Source organism: Rhinatrema bivittatum, chromosome 11, assembly GCF_901001135.1.
Source record: "Rhinatrema bivittatum chromosome 11, aRhiBiv1.1, whole genome shotgun sequence".
Taxonomy (NCBI): Eukaryota; Metazoa; Chordata; class Amphibia; order Gymnophiona; family Rhinatrematidae; genus Rhinatrema; species Rhinatrema bivittatum.
This window is the reverse complement of record NC_042625.1, coordinates 16,255,648-16,277,537: the sequence shown is the minus strand read 5'-3', so window position 1 is coordinate 16,277,537 and position 21,890 is coordinate 16,255,648. Positions and strand designations below refer to the sequence as shown.

Below are 21,890 nucleotides of genomic sequence, written 5' to 3'. Positions count from 1 at the left end.
AAGATTAGATACCTGCCAATGATCTTTCGCGGGAGCAGCATTTGTCCTATGCAAGTCCCACCCTGAAGAGCTCTGCAAACACATGACTACTCCCACTTCAGGAAGCAAGTAAAGGCCTGGCTCTTCTACCAGGTCTTTAATACTAAACCCATAACTTCCCCCACCCCGAAAGAGCTGAAACCTGCCCGTGCATATGCAATAGAATTAAACTGATTGCAATAAAGTACCTAACACCATTTCTGTGTCTTGAATGAGCTGCTACAATCGATTGTTCTGCTATGTTATTTATTTCACATTTAGTCTTCACTATGCACCTTCTGTGCTGCCATTCTAATATGTTGTACCCTGCCTTGAGTGAATCTCGTATTCAGTAAGGCGGGTAATGAATCCAATTAATAAATCAATTCGTGACACTAGGACAGAGAATGATAAAACAGATGTGCTGCTTTGGACGTGATATGGTTAACCCCAATGTTTCTCTCCTGCAGAAGGATGGAAGACTGTCCATGGCAAACAGTGAGTGGTAAGAAGGGTGCCAAGAAGCAAATCAATAAAACCAGGACTGTGACCAGCAGCGAGGAATCCGCCAGTTCTGGTACAGGGTGCCAAGATGATGAGGTAGACTGTGACAAAATAAAACTGAGAATCCAACAAGCCAAGTGAGTCGAAGCTGACAGCAGAGGAATCTGTGCACGTGTGTTTGACCTTTTACGTATCTGCACTGATTTTACCAAGTGATAAATATGACTGCTGAAAAGTGGGTTTGGCAGTGAGAGAAAATCTATTGATTAATGTACACAGGAGGAGATACAAAATTGAACTTGGCAAAGATCTAAACTAGCAGAACAGGTGCACAATTTAGATAATAAGATTGCTAACATTTTAAATAAAAGGCATTTTGAATTGTGATGCACTTACTGAGGACTGGCAAAAAAACAGAGGGGACTACCTTACACCGTGGAAAGACTTTTATTAAGAATTGCCCGACTCAAAATACAAGCTGAGTTTCGCCAAAAGGCTGCATCAGGGGCTAAAACAATCAAGAACAATAGATATTACCACAAACAAGCTCTATATTAAAAATTATAAACAATCTGCTAGAAAATGGATGATTGCTCATCTCTATGTAACTCTGCCATAATAGTCTACACTCATAATATTCATATATAACATACATATTTAAATCATTAATGTGCAACGTGACTCATTCACTCTATTTTAAACCTACTACTATTTAAAACAAACATCATTTTTATAAAAAAATTGTTTTAAAAAATAATTTTAAAAAATATATGAAAACACTGAAATCATTACCTTTATGCTGTAACCGTATACTCACAGCTAAGAAGGAACTAGATTTTTTAACTGTATCCAAACCAGTTATGCCAACTATATACATCCTTCCGAAGATACATAAATCTGTAACAGCACCCCCAGGGAGACCCATAGTTTCTGCTATGAGTTCACTATTGGAACCAATTTCAAAGTTTATCGATAAGTTTTTGAGACCTCAGGTACCTAAGATTGCCTCATATGTTAAAGATTCCAATGATATTATCAATACTTTAGAAACCTTGGACCTAAAAGAAGATGATGATATTACCTTGGTTTGTTTGGATATTGAGTCCCTTTATACAAACGTACCCCAATCAGAAGCACTCTTGATCATAGAAGATGTTCTACATAGACGCGAAGAATGTAAGCGTATACCTACATGGATTATTTTAGAATTAGCAAGGATAGCACTTACAAAAAATTTTTTTGAATTTGAACATAAATATTTTCTTCAATGCAAAGGTGTAGCCATGGGCGCTACCATGGCTCCCTCGATAGCCAACTTGTACGTCAGTGTTTTTGAAGATAAAATGAAGCTAGACCAACAACATATGCGAAATATAGCTTTATGGCGTAGGTACATCGACGATGTTTTTATGATTTGGAAAGGTGACATGAATGACCTCCCTTCCTTTTTGGTTTGGTTAAACAGTATAGACACCAATCTCAGATTTACTATGACATACTCCAAAGAAACAGTTTCATATTTGGATATCCAAATTACAGTACAAGACGGTAAATTTAGTATGGACCTGTATAAGAAACCGACAGATACTAATAAATTTTTAGATTACACTAGTTGTCATAATAAATCCATGAAAAATAATCTTCCTTATTCCCAGTTTTTAAGGATACGAAGATTGTGTACAGATGAGGATGTGTTCCAACAAAGGGCAAGAGAACTTGAAGTGAGGTTTATACAGAAACATTATTCAGCACCACATATAAAGGCTGGATATATGAGAGCACAGACACAAGAAAGACATACACTTTTGAAATCCAAAGAGAGAGAAACAAAGGATATTGTGGCATTCCCCTTAACATATAATCACATGACACATAGAATTGTTGGAATTATTAGAAAAAATTGGGAAATTGTGCGGAATTTAGAGTGCTTCGAAAACAGCAGACTTGTTATAGCTAACAGACGTGAACGCAATTTAAGAGATTTTCTTGTCCCCTCTGCACTTCCACGTAAACAGTTCAAAGATTTGAGACCTCAGGGCCACTACCCATGTGGTCACTGCTCAGTGTGCTCTGTGAATCCGAAGGCTAAACAGGTTTTGTTCAATAACCAATCAGAACCATATAAATTGATGAAATTCACTAACTGCAAAAGTGAGGGTGTGGTCTATGTAGCATATTGCACATGCAACAAATTTTACATTGGTAAGACCATTCGACCACTGAACAAACGTTTGATTGAACACAGGAGTGCGATCAACAGAAAGTTAGAAGGTAAACCAATGGTTGAGCATTCCAGTCAAGCTAACCATAATTTTGAAGACTACAAATTCTGTGTATTATATAAACCTAATTTGAACTGGAGAGGTGGAGATCTGGATAAGGTCTTACTACGCATAGAACAGCGTCTTATTTTTAAATATAATACTGTAGAACCGGCAGGGTTAAATCAAGAAATAGATTTTTCTGTTTTCTTATAATAGATTTTTCTGTTCTTATAATTATTTCTTTAGACAAGTGACCTGCTTTCACCTATATATATTAGTTGCACTCCTGTGTTCCGATCGCCAGACAGTGACCCTGTTTTAAAGGAGATGCATTATTGATAGTATTAGTTTCTGTTTTCTTAAAAATTATTATTATTATTTTTTTTAATTTTAGACAAGTGACCTGCTTTCACCTATATATATTCAGTTGCACTCCTGTGTTCCGATCGCCAGACAGTGACCCCGTTTTAAAGGAGATGCATTATTGATAGTATTAGTTTCTCTCTTCCCCTCCTTCTTTGGGTTTTGCACGTCACTTAGTGAACCCGTCACTGATATACAACTAGTTTATCCTTCATTGTTATAAAGAATCACTGATATACAACTAGTCTATTCTTCGTTGGTCCAAATGTTATATAATGACTCCGGTTTGATTTAGACACATATTTTCCTTTTTAAGCGCTACTCTGTAGCGATCTTGACAAGGATAAATTTTCCTTCTGTTGTTTTAAACGTTACATAGTAAGCCTGGTTTCATATAGACACAGTAGCGATCATGGTATATCTAGATATATACAACACAGTCCTCTTTTTAAGTGTCAGCCTTCATAAATATACATAAACCGTGCAACAAAGGAAATGATGTAATGTTTATTTTGGTGCAGTGAAAATAGCCATGCTTTTGATTAATATCGAAATTGGTTCTCTAGAATTTTGTCTCCTTGACTACGTGATTGACACATTTCACAGGAAATGATGTCATAGTTTTTTGGCCCGGTTTGCTTTTGAAGAACTTTATATAAATGACAACACAGCAGAGGACTCTTCTTAGTTGCAGTGCAAGTCTTTGCGAGATGTTTCATTGACTGACAAAGGTAAAGTAGATAGCCTTGAGACTACTTTCTAAAATTTTCTCTTTGTAGAGTTGCTCATTGAGTATTAGTTATATATAATATAACAACTTAGGGATTAGTAAAGTAAAAGCTTAAGATTTTATTTTAGTTTTAGCGATATAAAATGGTTTTTGTGCTTAAATCTGTTTAGTGTGATTTGTCAATACACCTTTGCTTCAGATACCGGGTAGTTTTAATTTTTAATTATTTATCTCTATGGCCATTCATGTCTGTGACGTTATCATTTAGATAGAAGAAGCTATGAGTGCACTGATATTTAACTCATTGTTAATAGGTTATTTTCTGTTCTTATAATTTTCAGTTTTTAGATGTGTGTATTATGTCTCTTTCATAGTCCGAATGTGAGACTTTGTTTTTGAAGAATGCCATATAAATGACAACATAGCAGAGAATTTTTCTTAGTTGCAGTGCTAGTTTTTGCGAGATGTAAAGTAAAAATTTTTTTTTTTTAATTTTTTTTGTAGAACTGCTCGTTGAGTATTAGTTTATATATCACAACAACTTAGGGATTACTAAAATAACAGCTTAAGACTTTATTTATGTGTTATACTAAGTTTTAGCGATAAAAAATGGTTTTAGCACTAAAATGTGTTTAGTGCGATTTGTCAATACAATTTTGTTTTATTTATCAGGCAGTTTTAATTACATCTGCATTGTTGTCATTTAAATGGAAGAAGTTATGAGTGCACTGATATTGAACTTACTGCAATAGTTTGATTGCTGTTTTTATAATTTTCAGCTTTAGATGTGTGTATTATGAATATTATTTATAGTCTGTACGTGTGATTTGATATGCATATGGTTTCTTAATATTATTTATTGATATATTTGTGTATACGAGACTTTCTCTCATTTTATGTTTTTTAATGATCATTTTTATTAACAGCTTTACTGCAACAACTAATGGTCAGATTGATATACTGATATATGTAGCTGTGAGTATACGGTTACAGCATAAAGGTAATGATTTCAGTGTTTTCATATATTTTTTAAAATTATTTTTTAAAACAATTTTTTTATAAAAATGATGTTTGTTTTAAATAGTAGTAGGTTTAAAATAGAGTGAATGAGTCACGTTGCACATTAATGATTTAAATATGTATGTTATATATGAATATTATGAGTGTAGACTATTATGGCAGAGTTACATAGAGATGAGCAATCATCCATTTTCTAGCAGATTGTTTATAATTTTTAATATAGAGCTTGTTTGTGGTAATATCTATTGTTCTTGATTGTTTTAGCCCCTGATGCAGCCTTTTGGCGAAACTCAGCTTGTATTTTGAGTCGGGCAATTCTTAATAAAAGTCTTTCCACGGTGTAAGGTAGTCCCCTCTGTTTTTTTGCCTTGGCTACGTGGGACCACCTTCCGGTTTGTTTCATTGGACCTTACTGAGGACTGGGACATAGAAAAAGGGGAAGTCACCTGGTGGATAGCTGCTGAAGGACAAGGACCCCACAAACAATAGAGTTTTGAGGGTGGGATGAGAGCCTGGAGCCTATGTGGCATATTCACGCTTGGGGTAGAGGAGCGCTATATACCCTATTTTTACCTATTTTGGGAAGTGAGGAGGGGGAGGCAGGGGATCAGGCCTGATAACTCAGAAGGTTTTATTTTGTACAGGTTTTATTTTTAATATAGCTAATTAAGATTACAGTTATCTGGATAACTTTGTGTGCCGGCTTTCCTAGCGTGTAGCAGATGGACTCAGGACCAATGGGTATAGTGTGCTCCTGATAGCAGTTGGAGACTGAGTCAGATTTCAAACTGACGTCAGCCCTAGTACATATATCCCTGCAAGAAGTTCTGCTCTTCAGTATTTCTCCGTCTCCATAGCAGTTCGGGACTCTATCCACGCAGCATATTCTAGCCAAAGAAATCTAAAAGAAAGAATAAATCTTACCTCTACAGACGAGCCCTGCTCTCCTGCGGTGATACCTACGGGTCCCTCCCCCAGTTGAGAATTCCTGAGGTGATTTCCGCGATCCCTCAGAGGTAGGCCTCGGTCCGGTAGCCGGTTCCTGGCGTGGAGTTAGCCCCTGGCAGCGGGTGCAACTTCGAGCGTGGCGGTGAAGGTACTTTTCCCTCTCCCCCCGGCAGCCAGAGACTGCCCGGAACGAAACCGGGAAATGCCGAGACAAGGTAAGGTAGAAAACTTCTTAAAAGTCTCTGGTCTCCGAGGCTCGAATAGCTGCATAGATCGCCAACCGGCGTCAGTGCTACCGGGTTGATCAGCCCTCTCCGGGCTAAACCCCGGTCCGATACGAGGGTCCTCCCATGTGGAGACCCTTCGAGGTGGTCGCCATATTGCTCGTGTAGTCGCAGTCGCCATTTTCACTTGATTGTCGCCCTATCCGCCGATTCGATCCATGCGCACAAAATCATTTGTGCGCACACCGGAGTGCGCATAAGTGCCGTGCGCACAAGGGCGCTGGGCGCACAGCCACACGCTCAATGGTGCCGGGTACATAATTAAACCCCGTGCGCACAGCGGCGCACACATCTTATTGAGCATACATCCGACCTACATGCACAACTTGGGCGCACCTGGAGCATATAACTCAGCCTCCCAGCGTACGCTCGAATGCACACAAACCATGGCACCACCGAACAAGAAGCTCAAGGCTCAGGGCCTCTGCCCAGCATGCCACATTAGAGCTGCACAACACGAAGAGGCCACAGCTCTGTGTCTACAGTGCGAGGAGGCTCTAGGTGAACCAGGCTAAGGTCCTCTCCTGGCTAAAAGACAGGAAACAGAGTAGGATTAAATGGACAATTTTCTCAGTGGAAGGGAATGGACAGTGGAGTGCCTCAGGGATCTGTATTGGGACCCTTACTTTTCAATATATTTATAAATGATCTGGAAAGAAATACGACGAGTGAGATCATCAAATTTGCAGATGACACAAAATTGTTCAGAGTAGTTAAATCACAAGCAGATTGTGATAAATTGCAGGAAGACCTTGTGAGACTGGAAAATTGGGCATCCAAATGGCAGATGAAATTTAATGTGGATAAGTGCAAGGTGATGCATATAGGGAAAAATAACCCATGCTATAACTACACAATGTTGGGTTCCATATTAGGTGCTACAACCCAAGAAAGAGATCTAGGCGTCATAGTGGATAACACATTGAAATCGTCAGTTCAGTGTGCTGCGGCAGTCAAAAAAGCAAACAGAATGTTGGGAATTATTAGAAAGGGAATGGTGAATAAAATGGAAAATATCATAATGCCTCTGTATCACTCCATGGTGAGACCGCACCTTGAATACTGTGTACAATTCTGGTCGCCGCATCTCAAAAAAGAAATTTGGATGGAGAAGGTACAGAGAAGGGCAACCAAAATGATAAAGGGAATGGAACAGCTTCCCTATGAGGAAAGACTAAAGAGGTTAGGACTTTTCAGCTTGGAGAAGAGACGGCTGAGGAGGGATATGATAGAGATGTTTAAAATCATGAGAGATCTAGAACGGGTAGATGTGAACCGGTTGTTTACTCTTTCGGATAGTAGAAAGACTAGGGGGCACTCCATGAAGTTAGCATGGGGCACATTTAAAACTAATCTGAGAAAGTTCTTTTTTACTCAACGCACAATTAAACTCTGGAATTTGTTGCCAGAGGATGTGGTTAGTGCAGTTAGTATAGCTGTGTTTAAAAAAAGGATTGGATAAGTTCTTGGAAGAGAAGTCCATTACCTGCTATTAAGTTCACTTAGAGAATAGCCACTGCCATTAGCAATGGTAACATGGAATAAACTTAGTTTTTGGGTACTTGCCAGGTTCTTATGGCCTGGATTGGCCACTGTTGGAAACAGGATGCTGGGCTTGATGGACCCTTGGTCTGACCCAGTATGGCATTTTCTTATGTTCTTATGTTCTCTCCAGCTGGCATTGGGATCCGGATCCACCAACAGTACACCGGATCTGGCTACCCCCAGCAGGAGCCTCCCTCAAACGAGGCTCCCCGGGGATGCAGTGCCCCTGAATTTAGACCCAGCATCTACTGGGTAGAATTCTTCTGAGGCCTACTTACCTTTGTCCACATGCAACCAGCGCCCCTGATGACACAACCACAGCCTCCCCCAGAGAACTCTATCATCCCGGGACCCTCTAAACCCAGAGAAATGCCCCTCCCGCCTCAAAGCCCCAACATAGGGGACACGGACACCTCGGACAAGGATCAAGACTCCCTGGAGGAAGGGGAAATCCCTCCAGGAACCGAACCTTAACGAACCATGAGGCGGTTCTTCACCAAAGACGAACTATCAGCCCTCGTGGCTCACAGCTTGAAAGAGCTCGCTATCCCAGGCATGAGTGCCACAGCGGAACTGAAGATGAACCCACTCCTCGAGGGACTCCGTCAGGCCTCCCGCCATTTCCCTTTGCTGCAAGCCATTCAACAGCTGATTGACCTGGAATGGGAGGCTCTGGAGGCCACGTTCAAGGGGGGACGGACCCTGGCAGCCCTATACCCCCTGGACCCCGCTGCCAAAGATCTCCTGGCATTCCCCAAAGTGGATGCCATGGTCTGCGCGGTCTCAAAGCGCACTACCATCCCAGTCGAGCGATGAGCGGCACTCAAGGATGCCCAGGACAGACATCTGAAATCCATCCTCAAACAGCTATTCGACGTATCAGCTATATCACTACAGATCACGGCCTGCTGTGCCGTGGTGACACGCGCCTGCTTATCAAAGACCAGGAATGCCACCACACCCGAAGCACTAGAACCAGCAGTATTATTCCTCATGGATGCGACCTCTGACCTGGTGCGCACCGCAGCCAGAGGCGTTTCGTCCGTTGTGGCAGCCAGAAGGCAACTCTGGCTCCGAAGCTGGTCAGCCGACACAACGTCCAAGACGAGGGGTCACGAGAATGCCTTTTAAGGGAACCCTCCTGTTTGGAAGCGAACTAGAGAAGTTAGCCGACAAATGGGGCGAATCCCCAGTACCGCGGCTACCGGAGGATAAGAACAAGAGAAGCCAGCACCCCTCCCCCTGAATATCTAAGGGCAGGGGATCACAGCGCCGCAAACCGTACAAAAGTACATATCAAGCATCTCGCCCCGCAGGCAGGGGCCAATCCTTTCGGAACAAACACAGCAACAGCGGAACCGGTGGGTCCAGGCCCCAGCCGCACCCCGCAATAAAGATCAGCCGACTCATCCACAGAAAGAAGCCAAAGGGGGCAGACTTGCCCTATTCTACCAAAGATGGGCCGAGATAACTTTGGACAAGTGGGTCCTAACCATCATTCGAGAGGGATATTATCTGGACTTCCACAACAATCCTCCAGACAAATTTGTGAAATCTCCCTGCCACGACCCTTCCAAGAGGACGGCAGTGGAAACCACACTGACCAAATTGCTTGACTTAAAGGCCATAATGCCGGTGCCCACGCATCAACAAAATACTGGGCACTATTCCATCTATTTTATCATTCCCAAGAAAGAGGGCACGTTCCGGCCCATCCTGGACCTCAAGTCCGTCAACCGCCACCTGAGGGTACCTCGCTTCCGCATGGAAACCCTACGCTCAGTCATAAGGGCGATACAGCTGGGAGAATTTCTCACATCCCTGGATCTATCAGAAGCCTACTTGCACATCCTGGTCCATCACGAGCATCAGTGTTTCTTACGCTTTGTGATCCTAGACCACCACTACCAGTTCCGGGCACTACCCTTCGGGCTAGCCACAGCACCCTGAATGTTCACCAAAATCATGGTTATAGTGGCAGAGACACTGAGGAAAGAAGGAATCCTCGTACACCCATATCTGGACGATTGGCTGATCGGGGCAAAATCCTAGAGGAAATTCATCAGGCAACCACCAGAGTCAAAACTCTACTGGAGAACCTCGGGTGGGTGGTCAACACAAACAAGAGTTGTCTGCAGCCCTCCCAATTTCTGGAATACCTGTGAGTCCGGTTTGACACCAGACAAGACAAGGTCATTCTGACTCCTTCAAGGAGAACAAAACTGATGAACCAACTGCAAAACCTGTTAAGCAGCCTTCGCCCCAAGGTGTGGGACTACCTCCAAGTCCTTGGTCTCATGACATCCACACTGGAAGTGGTTCCATGGGCAAGAGCTCACATATGACCCCTACCGCGTTCCCTTCTGTCACAAAGGGATCCAGTGTCCCAGAACTACTCCGTTCGCCTCCAGCTCCTGGAAGAAGTTCGAACCAGCTACAGTGGTGGCTACAAGAAGACCATCTGAGCAAGGGAGTAAGACTATCCCCGCCGACCCGGATCCTGCTCACCACGGACACGAGCCTACGAGGGTGGGGAGCCCACTGCTAGGAACTGACCGCCCAGGGGCAATGGGACAGGGAAGAGTCGGGATGGAACATCAACCGACTGGAAGCACGGGCAGTCAGTCTAGCCTGCCTACGCGTCAGTCACAGACTCCAGGGCGAATCGGTCAGAGTCATGTTGGACAATGCCACAACAGTTGCCTACATCAGCCGCCAGGGAGGAACCAGAAGCCAACAGGTGTCCCTGAAAATAGACCCCTTAATGGTGTGGGCGGAATCAAACCTACAAGAGATCTCAGCCGCCCACATCGTGGGAAAAAACGTCATGGCAGATTATCTCAGCAGAGAAAGTCTAGACCCAGGGGAATGGAGGCTGTTGGCCACAGCCTTCCAGTTGATAGTAAACCGCTGGGGAACACCAGCCATTTACCTCCTGGCAACCCAGTCCAACGCCCAAGTTCCCAACTTCTTCAGTCGCAGACGGGAACCACAATCCCAAGTGATCGATGCCCTCGTCCAGGCCTGGCCACAGGAAATCCTGCTATACGCCTTTCCTCCATGGTCGCTACTGGGCAGGATCATCCGCAAGATAGAACACCACAGGGGACCAGTACTTCTAGTGGCCCCAGACTGGCCAAGAAAGCCGTGGTACGCAGACATGCGAAGACTACTGACAGGGAGCCCTCTACCTCCACACCGGGATCTGCTCCAACAAGGCCCGATCCTCCACAAAGACCCAACTCTATTCTCTCTTACGGTCTGGCTATTGAGAGGACAAGCCTGAAGAAGAGCGGATACTCGGGGGCGGTGATTGACACCCTGCTCCGAGCACGCAAGTTTTCCACATCTCTAACCTACATACGAATATGGAGAATATTCGAAGCCTGGTGTGAAGACCGCGACATCCTCCCGTGGACAGTCAAAATTCCCACGATCCTGGAATTCCTGCAGAACAGCCTACAGAAGGGGTTGTCTCTCAACTCCATCAAGGTGCAGGTGGCCGCGTTGGCCTGCTACAGAGCCAAGGTGGAGGGCGGCAGCCTAGCCTCTCACCCGGATGTCTCCCGCTTCCTGAAAGGGGTCAAACAGATCCAACCACCCCTGAAGTGGCTGGTACCGTTATGGAATCTCAATCTAGTCCTAGATTTCCTAGTAGGAACCTCCTTCAGACCCACCCGCGGTGTTTCCCTCTGACTACTAACACTGAAGACTGCATTTCTAGTGGCAGTCTGTTTGGCCCGTTGCATCTCCGAGCTTCAAGCACTGTCCTGTCGAGAACCGTTCCTCAGGTTCACACCGGGATCCATACAGCTACGCACAGTCCCCTCCTTCCTCCCAAAAGTGGTTTCTCACTTCCATCTAAACCAAACCATCTCGCTGGCATTGCCAGACGAGCATAAGGACTCGGAAGAATCTCGCTGCCTTCGCCATCTTAACATCGGCAGACTCCTAGTCCGATACCTGGAAAGGTCGGAATCCATACAGAAGACGGACCACCTATTCGTCCTTCACAGCGGGAAGAAACAAGGGGAAGCGGCCTCACGGGCAACCATAGCCCCCTGGATCAAAGAAGTTATCAAAGCGGCCTACGTAGAGGCAGGCAAGCCTCCACCTTTACAAGTCAAGGCCCATTCCACTAGAGCCCAGGTAGTGTCCTGGGCGGAAACCAAGATGCTGTCACCTGCCGAGATCTGTCGGGTGGCGACATGGTCCTCCATTCACACCTTCTCCAGGTTCTACCGCCTGGATGTTCAGGCTCGGGAGGACACAGCATTCACAAGGGCAGTACTAAGTGGGCCACAGGCAGCCTCCCACCTGGTTCGGGAGTAGCTTTTGTACATCCCATTGGTCCTGAGTCCATCTGCTACACGCTAGGAAATGGAAAATTACTTACCTGATAATTTCATTTTCCCTTAGTGTAGACAGATGGACTCAGAATCCCGCCCACGGCTGCCGACAAACACGGAAACCTCGGGTGGCAATCCCCAAGAGCAAGACAAACACGGGTAAGCCAAGCTTCCCTCTAATTAAGACACCCGTACCTACCGGGTGTCGGCGTTTCTCGCTTGAGTGCACTGGCGGTCTCCAGCTATAACCACATCAACCAAGTTAATCAAGTTATTCAGTCACACATATATCCACAATTGCTTTTCGAAGAGAATACTGAAGAGCAGAGCTTCTTGCAGGGGTATATGTACTAGGGCTGACGTCAGATTGAAATCTGACTCCGTCTCCAACTGCTATCAGGCATACACTATACCCATTGGTCCTGAGTCCATCTGTCTACACTAAGGAAAATGAAATTATCAGGTAAGTAATTTCTCCATTACTGAATATTGACTGGTTTGTTCTTAAAACACTTTTGCTTTGGATTACATCAGGTGATGATTTTCCATGTTGATTTTAACAGGGAAGAACTGACAGCATCTACATTTTGGTACTTATGTCAAAGTAAGTAAAACTGATTGTCCTACAGGCACGCAATTGAGTGGTTACTCGGAATGTTTGCCAGCTATAGTTTTGGGCAACACAGTACCTTTTGGGTTTTATACAATAAAAATGTATTTCCTTGGTCAAAGAATGGAGAGTAGTCCCTTCTGAATAAGGCGCTTTAGAAAGAATGCATGTAGTTTTCCATTCAGGATGAAAAACCTAGAAACTTGCGTGCAGATTATGGATGTTGGAGAAATTGTAAGGTAAACAGGACAGTGAGGAAGAGAGCCAAGAGAGGCTGTGGGGACTGAAGTGAGCATAAGATATGCCATACTGGCCCAGACCAAGGGTCTATCAAGCCCAGCATCCAGTGTCTTAACAGTAGCCAGTCCAAGTCACAGGTACCTGGCAAGTATCCAAACATTAAATAAATCCCAAGCTACTATGCCTTATTGATTAACAGCAGTTTATAGACTTCTCATCTACGGCTCGATACAGTAAGGCCGCGGTAAAAACAGTGCGGCAGTGTCAGGCGCACCCTTCCTCCCCGCACGCACAGTTCTCCTGACCTAACGCCTGATTCTCTCTTCTAATCGCATGCAAATGCATGCTGCGGCTGTGAAGCGTTAGGGAAGGGTTATGCCCGCGCAACCCATTTTACTGTATAGGCGCTGTAACAGCGCCTATACAGTAACCTGGGAGCGCTGGTTCCTGTCATTTCAAATGACATTTGAAATGACAGGCACCAGGAAGTGTAAAAAAGTGTAAAAAGTGTAAAAAACAAAAAACCTGTGTGTTATATAAAAAAATTAAAAAATTTTAAATACCTGTCGGAGGGCCGTGGGTCCAGGCGGCCGGTGGGCGGCGGGCAGCCATCAGCGGCATCCGGTAGACCCTTCTCCCAAAATCGCACGGGCGGGTCGGCAGCGGGGGGGGGGGGCGGCAGCAGGATCCGGGAGCGGCGGGTAGGCAGCAGCGGGGTCTGGGTGGGCAGCGGCAGCAGGATCCAGGGGCGGCAGCGAGATCCGGGGAGCGAGTAGCGGCAGCGTGTTCGATCGGGCAGGCAGGTAGGTGGCAAAAAAAAGATGGCCGCCTGCACGGGAAAAGCGTGCAATTGGCCGCTGAAGACGTGACGTCACGACGTTTGGCATCACGGGGTGTGACGTCACGTCTTCAGCGGCCAATTGCAGCTTTCCCCCGTGCAGGCGGCCATCTTTTTTTCCCACCTACCTGCCCGATCGAACACGCTGCCGCTACTCGCCCCCCGGATCTCGCTGCCACTGCCGCCCCTGGATCCTTCTGCCGCTGCCCCCCGGACCCCGCTGCTGCCTACCCGCCGCTCCCGGATCCTGCTGCCGCCCTCCCGCTGCCGACCCGCCCGTGCGATTTTGGCGCTCATCCAGGCAGGGGGAGCCGGAGGTCGTTCGCCGTCGGCTCCCTCTGCCTGGATGAATGCTCGTGCGAAATCGGGAGGAAGGGAGAAGGGACTACCGGATGCCGCTGATGGCTGCCCGCCGCCCACCGGCCGCCTGGACCCACAGCCCTCCGACAGGTATTTAAAATTGTTTTATTTTTTTATATAACACACAGGTTTTTTGTTTTTAACACTTTTTACACTTACCGTAGCAGGCCCGAGCCTTGCTACTTTTTCGTTTGTTTTTTTTTTTTTTCTTCGGGAGGAGGGGACCGGACGGGGCTGCAGGAGACCGGACGGGACCAGGGCGGGTAAGCAATGTTTTTACCCTACACTACACTACACTAACTCCTACTAGGGGAGGCGGTAAACTAGCAGGTTAAGGCCGTGGCAGAACAGCGGGTTACGGAGGAGATAATATCAGCGCCCGTTACAGTATCGCAGGGGAATAGCTAATTCCTTCATTATACAGCTTTTTCGTTCATTTACATGCTGGGTGCGGAAAGGGTTTAGGAAAGGGTTTAGGAAGCGCTAAGGACGCGTGAAACTGGAGACTGTATCGCTGGATGGCCTTACTCGTCTGTATTGTGCGCTCCCAGCACGTTACAGACGGGGAATCTTTAACTCAACGTTACTGTATCGACCTGCTAGGAAGTTATCCAAACCTTTTTTTAAACCAACTTACACTAACTGCCATAACCACATCATCTGGTAATGAATTCCAGAGCTTGCTTATTTATTTATTGTATTTATTAAAATATTTATATACCACATATCAAAATTCCTATGCGGTTTAACAAAACTACATTCATAATAGACTCAAAAATACAATCCATTAAAGACAGACAAATTAATAAAACAAAATAAGAGGTCACGTGATGTGGTGAGCCGGGGAGGACGGGAAACCCTGAGCTCCGAGTGCCTGACTCCCTCAGCGCGATATAAACCAGCGAATCCGGCTCTAAAATTCAACCAAACGGAGACACAGTGAGTTCATATGTCCATCGCAAAATATATGAATAAAACGCCGCCCCCGATGGCCTCTAGAACTACTAAAAAAGACAAAGAAAAAACGCGGGGCTCTGAAGCCAAAATGGCCGCCGCCGTCGGCGAAATAGCTGGGGATCCAGCACCGGCAGGGCTCACGCTGCCTGCTATCGAACAGGTTATTAAAGCAGCATTGGATGAAAAACTTGCAGGGGTAAAGGCTCAGATAGGAGAGGTGCAAGCTGCAATCGCTGAATTTTCCCCACGGCTGGAACAGGCTGAGGGCAGAATTTCAGTCCTAGAAGATGACGCACTTAGAGCTGAAACTAAAGCTGACAATCAGGGGAAATTAATAACCCAGCTCCTAGACAAAGTAGATGACTTAGAAAATAGGGAGAGAAGAACCAACCTGCGCTTTCTGGGGTTCCCTGAAGATCTGGAGGACTCTGCCCTCGGAGAACTTTTAGAACAGTGGCTCCCGGAGGCATTAGATCTGCCACAGTTCAAAGAGTCCCTTAAAATTGAAAGGGCTCATCGTTTAGGGGCAAAAAAGACAAACATCAACAGACCACGGCTAGTCATAGCAAAGTTTCTCAGCTTTACCCATAAGAATGAAATCTGGAAAGCATACCGGCGCAAGTCTTCTGTTTCCTATGGGAAACATAACATCCGGATTTTCCAGGATTATTCTGCACGAGTGTCAGACTTGCGCAAGGGTTTCTCCCCCATATGCTCTCAGCTCTTTCAGCGAAAAATCAAATTTGCCCTCCAATACCCAGCGAAGCTCAGGATCTGGCACAATGATAAGCAACAGCTTTTCCAAACACCCGATACAGCGGCTGCTTTTTTGAAATCCGTCACTCCTCTTTCAGACATAGCAGACCAGAGCTAAACTGATCGGGGCACGGAATTGTTTATGTCTCCCTGATGTTTTTGCTGCCATCATGGATGGCTACCGAGAGAGGTTGGACTACACGCACCCAGTGGGGGAGGGGGTGGACTGAGCCCCCATGTTGTTACTCTATTTTTGGCTTGGACTTCACCTAAAATGCTCTGGATCTCCAGTCAGTACTTTTACTAATTTCTATCAATTGTCGCATAGCATTCTGAACTCACTTAAACTTTAAATTTCGTCTTCTGAGGACCAACGACTCACGAAATAGAGCCACAGCACTCGTACACTAATCAAATGACCTCCATGCCTCCAAGATTGAGGCTTTTTGCTATACAGGATCACAGTCCACGGGGTGGGGAAAGGTATAGGGGGGAGGGGAGGGTTGTTTTCAGTAGACCTAGTTCCTTTTCGGTAGTCACTAATTTTTACACCCAACAGTATTACCACCTACTGCAACCAGCTGTTCTGCAACAACATCACAGACGGAAGGTACACGCCCAGAAGAGAATCCAACCCTATCTGACTGGAGGGGGGGCCAGGCTGGGGGTCCTCATCTCCGCCGTCATTTGGGCATGTTCACAACTGTCTCAGCAAGTGTCTAACCGGTCTTATGCCTAACTTGATATCTTGGAACGTTAATGGGTTGGGCTCGCCCATCAAGCGTCGAAAAGTGCTGGACCATCTCAAGCGTCTCCATACTGACATTGCCGGACTACAAGAAACTCATCTCACTACAACCGAAAGCCAAAAACTGCAAAGAGACTGGGTCGGATCTTGTTTTTTTTCAGCTGCAGTCAACAGAAAGGCGGGCGTTGCAATTTTGATCAATAAAACGGCGAATTTCCAAACTGTTACCAGTATAGCGGATCCAGAGGGTCGCTTCATCCTGCTGGTTGGCCATTGGAATAACTTGTTGGTCACGTTCTGTAACGTCTACGCTCCCAACGAGTATTCGCACTCCTTTTTTACATCCATTTGTAATTTACTCCATACACATGCTCAGGGGCAACTTATTCTTTTAGGCGACTTCAATTGTGTTCATGATGCCTCCATCGACAGGAGCCCCCCGCACCAGAGACCATCCACTACGAATAGGAAAGGCATCGCTTTTCTCTGTCATCAACTTCGACTTCTGGACGTCTGGCGTGTTCTACATCCCGGCGAATTAGATTATACCCATGTTTCACGTTCTCACCTGTCACTATCCAGGATTGATTACATTCTCATCTCACAAACTCTCTTTTTCAGGATACAGAAGGCATCCATTGAAACGCAGGTGATTTCGGATCATGCTCCGATATCGCTTTGTTTATCCTCTCCCTATATTTTACAAGGGGACCGCATTTGGAGATTCCCGAGTTATCTTAAGGACGATCTTAAATTTAAGGACTATCTACAGCTTAAATGGACGGATTATATGAATAACAACCAACAACACATGTCCGATCCCCAACTTCTTTGGGAAGCAGGAAAGGCGGTATTAAGAGGAGACATCATCGCCTATGTCCATCAGCGAAATAAACAACTAAACAAGAACATACTGCATCATGAGCAAATGCTTGCAAAAAGCAAACATGACCTAAATATGTCACCATCCATTCAGCGTAGAAAAGCATACTACAGTATCCTTGGCAGCCTGAATGCACTCCTACATATGAGAGCCCAAGCTTTCCTTCAGAAAGGAGACCAGAACCTATTTCGATTTGGAAACAAATCAGGTAAATTGATGGCGAACCTAGTCCGAGCTGCCAGGAAAAAAACGTTCATTACTAGCATGCATACCACTGCTGGGACCATCACCACTGATCCACGGGAGATTTGCGAATCATTTCGCACGTTTTATGAACATCTCTACACCCCAGACCATGGGAAGGGGGACGCAGAGGAGAGAGATTTCTTTCATAATCTGACACTGCCACACCTCAATGGCCCTCAACAGGATTTTCTCAACAGACCGATCCAAACTTACGAGGTCTCTCAGGCTATATCTTCCACTCAGGCTGGGAAGTCTCCGGGACCTGACGGCCTGCCCTATGATTTCTATAAAATACTCCACCGCCATTTAGCTGTCCCCCTTACCAACTTTTACACAGCTGGTCTCGCAGAGGGCCATTTTCCTCCATCTTTTAACACAGCTCACATCACAGTGTTACCAAAACCTGGCAAAGACTCTCTGCAACCCTCGTCCTATCGCCCAATATCGTTACTAAACTGCGACCTAAAGCTCCTAGCGAAGGTCTTAACAGACCGCCTGAACGTTCTATTGCCCTTTTTAATATCACATCACCAGGTGGGGTTCGTAAAAGGAAGGTCCCCGCATGCCAACATTCTAAAGCTGGTGGCAGCCATGGAAATATGCCAATCTCAACAAATCCCTGCTCTAGCTATAGGATTTGACTCTGAAAAGGCATTTGACAGGGTAGCCTGGTCATATCTTTTTTCCACCCTTCAACGCTTTGGAATTTGCGGGAATTTTCTGCAATACCTTCAACTGCTGTACTGTGCTCCCACTTCCCGCATACTGGCCAACGGTTTTTTATCTAACGATGTTCGCCTGGGGCGTGGGGTGCGACAAGGATGTCCATTGTCCCCTTTACTTTATATCCTAGCCATCGACCCCTTGCTGCGTAAATTGGACCAAACTTCGACCATCCAAGGTTTTGGGGGGCCGCGGCAGGTCTTCAAGATAGCGGCCTTCGCGGATGACATCTTGGTTTTTGTTACCCAACCCGCTACCTCACTGCCTGAAGTGCTACGATTGCAGCACCAGTACGGTCAATTCGCAGGTCTAAAAATCAACCTGGATAAATCGGAGGTCATCGACGTCACGGGTTCTGTACGCAACATATGGACTGGGGACTTTCCCCTGCGTTGGGTAGCTAAGGAACTCAAGTACTTAGGAATTCGCATACCCATTCATATTAACCTCTTATATCAGGTAAATATTCAACCACTCTTAGACCAAACCACCACAAAGTTACATCAATGGGCATCCCTGCCTCTATCGCTCTCTGGACGGATTCAACTGGTCAAAATGATATTACTCCCTAAGTGGCTTTACATTCTGCAAATGGCCCCTTTGTGGCTTACCAAAAAGGATTACAAAACATTTCTGAAGGCACTACGTCTCTTTCTGTGGCGGAGCAAAAAAGCACGACTACCTATGGCAGTACTGATGGCTCCGGTGGATGCGGGCGGTATGGGGTGCCCGGATCTGTTACTTTACAACTTAGCGTGCACTCTGCGTTATGTATCTGATTGGCTATACTCCACATCAAAGTTTGTTCCTTACGCCCACCTTTTGGAGTGGTACAGTGTTACAGCTTTAAATCCACTATTGCATTTACCATTCACCAGGCTCCCAAACCATCTCAAAAACTATTTACTATTACGCACCTGCCGGAAAGCCTGGATTATGCTTTGCACCAAACATCACCTAACATCTCGCATGACCCCCTTATTACAGATAGTAGGTAACCCAACTTTTGAACCTGGATACTACAAAGGCCCGTTCCACAGATGGCGAACAGCGGGACTCACCTATGTCTACCAACTGTTCGAGGTGGCTACGGGTCGACCATTAACGTTTCCTGAACTACAAGCAGCCTATAAGCTTACAAATCTGGACCACTTTGCCTATCAACAAGTTAGACATTTTATCCGCAGCTTAAACTTCTCGATGCAGGTCTTACAAATTTCTCAGCGTATACAGGATCTACTTCATCCGGGTCCAGCAAAAAAACTCTCCATTTCCAAAATGACGAAGTCCTTACTAGAGGTATCACCCCTGCCACACCTAGATCAGCTATACCATAAATGGACGAAGTGGCCTACTTGTACAATTACGTTGGATGACTTCAAAAGAAGTGTTGTAGCTACGTCTGACTTCTCGGACAATGTATTACTTCGGGAAACCCATTACAAATTTATGTGGCAAGTCTATATTCCACCCACTCGAGCCTACCACATGCGAATTGTTCCCACCAACAAATGTCTTAAGTGCCAGATAGCAGCTGGGGATTATTACCATAGCTTTTGGGACTGCCAAAACATCCTATCCTTTTGGACACAGATTTCTAGCTTCTGTTCGCAATTGCTACACACAACGTTACCTCTCGATCCCTCTCTTTGGCTTTTTGGAACGCTGCCAAATACGATTGCCTTCTTGAGTGACCCTCATCATTCATTCTTAAAAAAAGCCGGCCTGATAGGGAAAAAATCTATACTGCAGACTTGGACGTCCCATCTCCTGCCAACCCAAGACATGTGGTTCAAACAGTTGGTGCACCTCTGTGCGATCGAACTGGCAGTAGCGCGGACAAAAACTGCAAAGACTTCGACTCTCATACCGCTTATCTGGGCCCCGTTAACAGATTACTTGTCACCCACGATTCAGGTCCATCACACTATACTGTAATAATAATAGAGGGCTTATTGGACCCTATCGATTAATTCGCTTTCTCTCACCTTACTGTCTGTCTGCATATGTTTCTGATTATGACTCGGACTCTGATTATAATCTCGAGTTTGATGTGACCAATGCAGAACTTCATATGCTAGTTATTATCAGCCTCAGATTGAAATGGAACTAGGAGGGAGGGGGGGGAGGGGGGATAGGAAGGGGGGATAGGAGGAGGGTATATGCATCTATAAGCAACTAAGAAAGGAGAAGCCAAAAACCACTAGGACTTCATGGAGGGAATTGTTAATATATGTTTCTTTATTTTATTACCTGACGGTTCGCATGTCTCAGATGTTTAATATGGTTAGACAACAACGCTGCTTTCCTTATAAGTCTGTATACTGTTTTGATGTTCAGCGTTATTATGTATTTGTACCATCAGACATGTACAATGTTGACCTCCTGTGTTTTTCACTGTTATGTTATTGCACTGATACTGTAATTCTTATTTCATAAAACACCAATAAAACATGGTTTCAAAAAAAAAAAAAATAAAACAAAATAATACCAAGGACAAATTAATAACAAAAAATTATAACTAATCTTCGGGACCGATCCAATGTACTGCAATGCTTAATTATATGTTGAGTGAAAAATAATTTTCTCCAATTTGTTTTAAATGAGCTGCTTGCTAACTTCATGGAATGCCTCTAGTCCTTCTATTATCTGAGCGAGTAATTAACCAATTTGCATTTACCTGTTCAAGTCCTTTCATGATTTTGTAGACCTCTATCCCCCCTCAGCCGTCTCTTCTCTAAGCTGAATAGCTCTAACCTGTTTAGCTTTTCCTCAGAGGGGAGCTGTTCCATGCCCTTTATCATTTTGTTTGCCTTTCTCTGTACTGCTCCAGTGCAACTATATCTTTTTTGAGATGCGGTGACCAGAATTGCACACAGTATTCAAGGAGCAATGTCACCAATGAGTGATACAGAGGCATTATGACATTCTACATTTCCCTGTATGTACCAGGATCATTCCAGACTCCTGGGTTTATGCATCCGTGCCAGCATATGGAAACAGAAAGTTTAACTAACACTGCTTGATAAGCACTGGTGCCACCTGCAGTTCCTCAGTATTTCTCTGTCTCCAGGTGGCTGGTGCATTCACATGCAGTTTCTGGTGATTTTTCGGTCTTTTTTCTTTTTCCGTTTCTTTTTCTCAGGAGCATTGCTCCCAGAGTTGGGTTCCCTGGAAGAACCCTTCCCTGTTTGGTTGAGGTGGACGAGCTGGAGGTTGGTGACATTTTTATACGCTCGCTCCGGCTCCCATCCATGAGGTGCAAATCTAGTGGTCCAGATCCCTCCCTTCACAAGGCCGCCTCGGTGGCTTTTCAGCTCAGGGCAGCTGCTTTTTGTTTTTAGGGCTCTCTCTCCTAGCTTTCAGACTGAACTGAAGCTGGACAGCTCCCCTCGACCTTAGGAGAGCAGAGGCCCTGTTATTTTTGTAAAGTTTAAAAAAAATAGTTTCAGCAGGAAGCTGCTGCAGTGGGGCGGTAAGTCTCTCCCGTGCTCTACAGGCAGC

At 45.3% G+C, this 21,890-nt stretch overlaps 1 protein-coding gene across 4 annotated transcripts in view; it reads left to right on the top strand.

Annotated features, from left to right (window-relative positions):
* SRRD (SRR1 domain containing) overlaps nucleotides 1–21,890 on the top strand; it is a 40,943-nt gene that overhangs the window by 7,037 nt on the left and 12,016 nt on the right. For 3 of the 4 annotated variants that reach the window (XM_029619424.1, XM_029619425.1, XM_029619423.1), the window contains 2 exons: nucleotides 489–659; nucleotides 12,589–12,629. In XM_029619424.1, the coding sequence (XP_029475284.1) occupies nucleotides 493–659; nucleotides 12,589–12,629 (208 nt within the window). In that variant the 5' untranslated portion in view covers nucleotides 489–492. Of the gene's footprint in view, nucleotides 1–485; nucleotides 660–12,588; nucleotides 12,630–21,890 lie in introns of all 4 variants that reach the window. The other variant, XM_029619426.1, reaches the window with a different exon arrangement.